Source organism: Lingula anatina, chromosome 1 (genome assembly GCF_051362555.1).
Source record: "Lingula anatina isolate TDL-2025a chromosome 1, LinAna3.0, whole genome shotgun sequence".
Classification (NCBI taxonomy): Eukaryota; Metazoa; Brachiopoda; class Lingulata; order Lingulida; family Lingulidae; genus Lingula; species Lingula anatina.
Genome location: NC_141767.1, coordinates 24228684 through 24235511, shown reverse-complemented (window position 1 = coordinate 24235511; position 6828 = coordinate 24228684). Strand labels below are relative to the sequence as shown.

The 6828-nt window shown below is 34.1% G+C and overlaps 2 protein-coding genes across 13 annotated transcripts in view; one reads left to right on the top strand and one right to left on the bottom strand.

Moving 5' to 3' along the window:
• Positions 1–151: 151 nt before the first annotated feature.
• On the bottom strand, positions 152–5259 carry LOC106178434 (small ribosomal subunit protein mS35). Its single transcript, XM_086999046.1, has 9 exons — positions 4964–5259; positions 3041–3096; positions 2680–2799; positions 2431–2548; positions 2027–2166; positions 1757–1866; positions 1477–1546; positions 698–817; positions 152–548 (listed from the first exon to the last, which is right to left on the bottom strand). Exons 1-9 carry the CDS (start codon positions 5220–5222, stop codon positions 423–425), a joined length of 1119 nt encoding a protein of 372 aa, XP_086855172.1. The 5' UTR covers positions 5223–5259; the 3' UTR covers positions 152–422.
• The window catches only part of LOC106178432 (protein phosphatase 1 regulatory subunit 12A), a 33548-nt gene continuing 31978 nt past the window's right edge, over positions 5259–6828 (top strand). For 11 of the 12 annotated variants that reach the window (XM_086999035.1, XM_086999034.1, XM_086999033.1 and 8 more), the window contains exon 1: positions 5260–5546. In XM_086999035.1, the coding sequence (XP_086855161.1) occupies positions 5301–5546 (246 nt within the window). In that variant the 5' untranslated portion in view covers positions 5260–5300. Of the gene's footprint in view, positions 5547–6828 lie in introns of all 12 variants that reach the window. The other variant, XM_013561598.2, reaches the window with a different exon arrangement.

Sequence of the window (6828 nt, the reverse complement as noted above, 5' to 3'; positions counted from 1 at the left end):
ATTGAGGTTAGCCAATTTTCAAGTTCTTTGCAAAAGCTATTACTTTTGTTAAAGAAGAATAAGATACCATAAATTGACTTAAGATTCCTTGTGATAAGAGCACTTAGACACTCAACATGCTGTCACCAACAACAATTCTTTCACAACACTGTAATTTTCTAAACATTTTATCTTTTTTTTACATATTACAAAATTACTCTATTGGAAGGAACATTATTTTATAAAATACTTTTGGAAAACTTTCACTGTAGCTGCAATATACATTATAAATGCAAGGACTACAAAGTTTTATCAGTAACTTATATTAAGGTAATCCCCCATGTTTCATATGTAATGTAGCAGTCTTCTGAAAAAATCTGAGACTTGCTTTTCCATATTCCAGATCTCATTAACTTTTACAGAATCAAAAGAAAAAACATAAGTCAACTTCCAGATGAGGCAGCCTTAATTCCTAATACTTTGATGACACTTTCTCTATATTTGTCATAAAGTTCTTGGGATTCGGTCTCATGTAATTCAGCCAGCACTTCTTTGTACTGCTGGATCTCCTAAAATTGAAGGAAACGTAAGAAAATTTAATCGCAACAGACATATACAACTACCTTCATTTTAAACCTGCTTCCAATAAGATCTATCATCAGCAAGTAAAAAGCATTTCTGAATCACACACAACTCAGCACCTTATAACAAAACTAACCTCTGCTGTATCCTGTAAATCTGGTTTAATTTTTTTCAGTTGTTTTCTTGAGCTACTCAAATCCCATCTGTATTTTGTTACATCTTCTTCCTTCACATCTTCTTCCCACTCCTGCACTTTCTACATAAGAAAAAAAAAAAAGATCAAAACCATCATATTTTACGATTTACAAATTGTTTATATTATATACATTGAAAACACATATACACAGCGAAGAATCATCAATTAGCAATATGCATATAAAAATAAAAAATGGACATCAGTGTTCCTTGACATCATTTCTCCCTTAACTCTTGAGCTTGTTTCTCTCCTACACCAACTCTTTCAGTGTGAAAACATTTTATAAATTATTTCTTTTTAGCAATTCATTTATTTTTTGGATTGAAGTCCAGACATGCTGAAAACTATTCAGAATGGTCGGACATTTGGACCGACAGTTATGAAAAATTTGCCGGACCAAATGGATTTTTGTCAGACCAAAAATCACCCTATTCGTTTGAGACAGATACTACCAGTATTATTAGGGTAGCTTACTTTGTTTGTGAATGTGATAGGTTTGAAATGGTAGTGAAAAAACGCTTTGGGTCATATATAATTTTATTAGTGAAGTATGGCAAATGATGACTGTAAATTCAAAATTGCAGCTCTTAAAACTCTTGTCGGTCCTTTGGAGCGACCAAGTCGAATTTTTTACCAGTCCAGACAAATTTTGCCGGTCATGACAGTTTCAGTATGTCTGGAAATCCAGATTCAATCTTGAGTGCAACATGTCTGCCTACCCTACACTCCATGTACAAAGCAGTCAAAAGGTATTTTACATAATCTTCATTCTGTTTTCTTCTTGGACATCTGGAAAAAAAATGAATACTGACCTACAATTCAACCTAATCCTGGTAAAAAAAAAAAAAAAAAAAAAAAAAAAAAAATATATATATATATATATATAAAGAATAAAAAGTTGTTGAATCTACTTTGTTCTTATGTCACATAATGAGTGTATATAAGAGCCCATATTATCCCTGAAGATTAAGATGAAGGGCAGTAAAACCTCAATCTTACCTATCTCCCACTATTGTTAGCAAATCTGTTTTTGCATTATATCTATCTTTGGCTAATCTGATCAGCTTGTCTCTTGCCCGTGCATCTAACTGTAAGGATCCTACCCGGACCTGTGGAGAGAAATATCCTAGGCATAAAATTGACGAACCAACATTCCAAAGTGCTATTATTCACTTTAGGATCAAATAAGTGTAATTGTTTAATTACACATCAACAGATTTATATCTTCAAATGACACAAAAAAGTTAAATATATTTCATTCAAACAAACCTTCAACGTGACAATCCTGGACTTCGGCTCCCTTATAGATGGACTGCTTCTCACATAGTCTTCAGTGATTATTTCCACTGGGAAGTGCTGGGCAATTGCCAAACTTGACGACAGTTCAGATGGCCATTTTGAAAGATATTCTTTAAAAAAATAATAAATATATAATCAATGTCTAAATAACAACTAAAATACCTTTATCTTAGAAAACTATCTTTATTAATCATGAAAAAATTATATAAAAAATCATAAAAAGAAAATGCAAATGATTTTCCAATTAGTTTATTATACCAAGTCATCAATGTGTATGCAAAAAAAGCTAGCTTCATTTTGTAAACAAGTCATCTTTAAATATAATCTTACTTTGTTATTTGAATTATGTCTTAGCACAGTGACCAGATACTTACTTTGTAAAGCATTACAGTGTTTATCTAGGTGTGCATCAGTCAAGTGCAAGAAATTTGGAATTTTCATCAATTCTAAAGATACATCTTTTTCAAACATTCTTGGGTTATCTCTTTTCATCTGAAATAAAATCCAAGCACAATTAGAAAAAAAAAAACTTAATGACAGTTATCTTCTTTCTTATTAACCATCACAAAACATATCACAGATCACCACAAGCTGTTGAATAAAAAACAAAATCACCAGCTTACCACCTTCACGCCTTGTGTTACAGAGACTGGAAACTTAGTCCAATTAAAAGTTGCAGCAGTCGGCCATACTTTTGTCCAATCTTTGTCATTGGACATCCTTTCTGCACTGGTTGGGCTTTCCTTGAACAAATTATTGTGATTCATTACACAAAACGATAATCCAACTTTCACAAAACTGATGATGATGATTATATTGATGCTTGTGTGTGTGTGTGATTAATATAATTACATGAAAAGGGTTGCTCATCTTCACAGACCCAATGAGACTCATTACACTTAAGCAAATAAATTTCATATCACAAACTACATAAGATTTCAAAGTTGAAGACAAATCGTAAGAGAAGGACCAACAATACTGTACCTGCATTAACCCTATAACATCTGCCCGGGTAAGAGTTTTTGCAATGTCCACTTTTTCTAAAATCAAATACATTTGCTGAAAGTTTAAACTGAAAACTACAGTAGCTAACGGATATGCATTCCTATTTTTTTTAATTCAAGAAATAATTATCATATTTTATATATTTAAAATATCAAATTATATATTTAAATATTATATGCTACATTTTGAGCAAAAATGATCTTTAATTTCTCTTTCCTGTCTCTCTCTTTCAACAATCACAAAGTCCTGCTGGAAAGTCAAAAAAAAAAAAAAAATTGCTAATGATCACAATACTGCCTAAATAATCTTCACACACACAATTCCACTACCCACATCTTTGTTGTGGTAATTAAATGAATAAATTTCAACATTAGTTTAAAGACTGGAAGTCATCTGTATTACCCATTTTGTCCTCACCATACGATATGATAATAATGGTCGGCTCAATTCAATAGGCATTCACTCACAACAAAGTTAAGATTCAAATTTATAACTATAATGATGTTTTATGATTTGCTGTGGCTTTCTTGTCTTTGCTTTTCTTCAGCAAAACCATAATGCTTGAGTGGAGACTAGAGTCTTGATAAAATTGTGTGAAGCAAAAGAAAAAAAAATTCCTTTTCAATAAAGCAATTTATGTGTCAGCACCGATAGAAGTGCTAATGCATATATTTTGTATCATATGTTTTGTTTTCCCACAGCAATATTTACATAATTTTTAAAACTAAGAGAACATTTTGAACACCACTGTCTGTCTACAAAACATTCTAGTCAACCCACAATGCCATCGGAATACAACCATATGCCTTTCATTTTAAGAGATACTCTGAATCTAGTATGCTTAGTCTTTGCATTTCTACTGTCATTACAACTCCTCCTCAAAGGAAATGCAGAGGGTAAACAATACTGTGTATATCAGAATGCACTAGAGGCACCAAAGTTAATCCGGTGTCACGTGTACGGTCCGTTCTGCGTGAACCATCCGTCTTGACCGATTGTACATGCAGCAGACGCGTGTATGAGCCGTTCCATGAATGATCCGTTGTTATTCATCTGTACTGTTATAATCGGCTAGTTCACTTCCTACCTCATTTTACATTTACTATGATTGGGATAAAATTCATGTATTAACTGATAATTGTGATAGAAAATCAGCATCAAATTACAGGTCGACGCATGGATGAACCTACACATACCGTGGCCTGGCTGTCATTATTCAGCTGCTGGCTACTATTTTAGTATCAATTTTACTAGGCTAGTGTGTTGATATGGCCACCTGAGGGAAATTGCAGTAGAGGTGAACATCTATAGATATGAATACTTCTAAAGATTATGTTTGAATTTGCAGTATGTTCTCAACAGCACATGTTTATTAAAGGCTAAGAATGTATTGATGACTCTAAAGAAATGGACTGTACACGCCGGAAGTCTCTCAAATTTGCCTGCGCTTTGTGCCCATGAGCAGTACACGCCGGTCAAGCAGCAGAACTGGACTGTCTGTGACCAGTCCACTGAGGCACCTTGTTTAACAACAGTGAACCTATACAAAAACTTCTCTTCTCCCCTTGAATTTTAATACAATGTAAAAGCATAGAACATTTGTCATCTTATGTGACAAACCCCATAAAAATTGATCAAGGTAAAGTATGTATTTAATGCACTCAGTGGTAACAGCTTTCTTGTTAAAATGTGAGGACACATTTGCCCTAACAGAAATATGGCTATTTAAACACTGTGATATTGCCTTAAATTTTAGAGATACTTTCAAAATTCCAACAGAGATTATTTATTAATCATAGAGATTAATAAATAACATTGTGACACTGCACACATCTTGACATTCATCTAGTGAATTTTATGGTGATTGTTATGGAGATTTTAATAGGATAAGAATTTATATACCTAATGGTGGTTTTGATTTCCTTGTTTCTTCAATGATCCCTGGGCCAACGGGGGGAGCCAAGATATCTCTCAAAAGTGGCTTTTTCTCGGGTTTAAATTGATCTCCCCGCTCGTCTTTCAGTTGTAATTTATGTGCTATGCCTATCTTTCTCGGTACTGTTCTGACAGAACGACGTGGAACGCATGTTCCTACTCGTTTTAAAGTAGGAGTGGACGAAAAAATATTGTTAAATTGACACACTCGCATGTTGCACGCCATGTTGGTACTTAATCTCGCAGTGTAACGAGATTTTGCGAGACTACTTATATTTGCATACGATGAGTGTTGCAGGCAGTAATGGCGGACGACAAACAGAAAAGTGCCTTGATAAGAAGGCACGAACAGTTACTTCGGTGGCAGAACTCTGAAACAAACAACGAAGCAGTTGATCGACCTACACAGCCTGTCAAAGTTCAGTTTCAAGATGGATGTGTCTTTTTAGCAGCGTGTTCAAGCGGAGACACGGATGAGGTACAGCACCTCTTGGAGAAGGGTGCAGACATCAACACGGCAAACGTTGATGGATTAACAGCATTACATCAGGTACAGTTCATTTACGTTTTTACCAGTAAACCCCGAAATTTACCTATGGAGTCCTTGTTGTCTGTTCAGTACCACGATAATTTGAAAACCGATAAACCTTTCATGGGAGGGGGCATGCAAAAAGGATTGATTTTCAAGATGGCCGCCGTTGAAGGGGATGGTCATTTGCTCATCCTTACAGTTTCTCTCACGAGTCGAAGTGAAATCATAAAAACAACTCCCCATATAGCTTATTCAAACAATATATGGATGGAAAAGACCAAATTACATACGCGTCTATCTTTTCACAATACTACAAGTGAAAAACGAAAGTACAACACACCTTTATATTTGAATTTCTCTCTTATCATGTAATCTATCTACCTGGACACACTCTCTGACCCTGTTTTAAAAGTGGTGAGTTAAACTTTTATAATTTCCTTTTTTTTTTAAATATAGAGGAGGTGGATTATTTAAAATACTTTATAAAATAATTTATTATGGTAATCATTGTTTACTGCTGGAATTGTATTACTTTTCATATTTCGTTGTAAATGTTTTGGGTTCTGAAAAAAATTCCACCTTGTCATTATTTCTGCCTTAATTTCCTGCAATAAAACACCCTTGGGTTTATCACATCTCTGTGATCTTGAATGAGTTTAAGATTTCATTATCATCTAGAATGAATGTTAGATTTCATTATAATCAAATTATTAGTTTTTGTTAAATGCTGTGTAATCGAATTAATATTTAATTGATCATACTTTTAACTTGTTGTTTCATCCATGAGCAGTAGTAGGCCAAGGAAGACAAGTGCACCAGTAAATTATTTCTGTTGTGCTTCAAATAATGCATTGTGTTTTTAAGTTTTACCAGGCACTGAAAATAGATTAAGAATGATGCAGTATTGACATTCATTTAATTGTTAATAAATCACAGTGATATTTTGCAAAGAACTTGTTCTAAGGGATATGTTATCTATTAGACCAGGAATGTGTATTTTTAAGACTTTGGCAATGTTTAGCAATGAATTTCCAGACTGATGTTAGCAAAGCAGCTGATATGTTTTGACATATGGCTAGTAAAACATATGGTATTGGTTAGCAGGCATGACCAGTAGCATTCTTCACCACCAGTAGTGAGTGCTGGTTGACCGCTGCTATCAATTTAGCTAGCCAACCTAGAATTATTAATTGCCTAGAAATAGGGTTGTTTCTTATTAGAAGATAAGCATCTGGAACTGGGCACTGAACCAGGGATCTCTTACCTGTGTACTCTTGGAGCACTGTGTGCCCATTGTATG

What these genes read in the sequence shown, in the direction of transcription:
- LOC106178434 (XM_086999046.1), bottom strand. Translation starts at nt 5,222, where the DNA reads ATGGCGTGCAACATGCGAGTGTGTCAATTTAACAATATTTTTTCGTCC. An exon ending in TAACACAAGGCGTGAAGGTG is followed by an intron (nt 2,549 to 2,679) that starts GTAAGCTGGTGA and finishes ATTTTATTTCAG; the next exon opens with ATGAAAAGAGATAACCCAAG. An exon ending in CCAGGATTGTCACGTTGAAG is followed by an intron (nt 1,867 to 2,026) that starts GTTTGTTTGAAT and finishes TTCTCTCCACAG; the next exon opens with GTCCGGGTAGGATCCTTACA.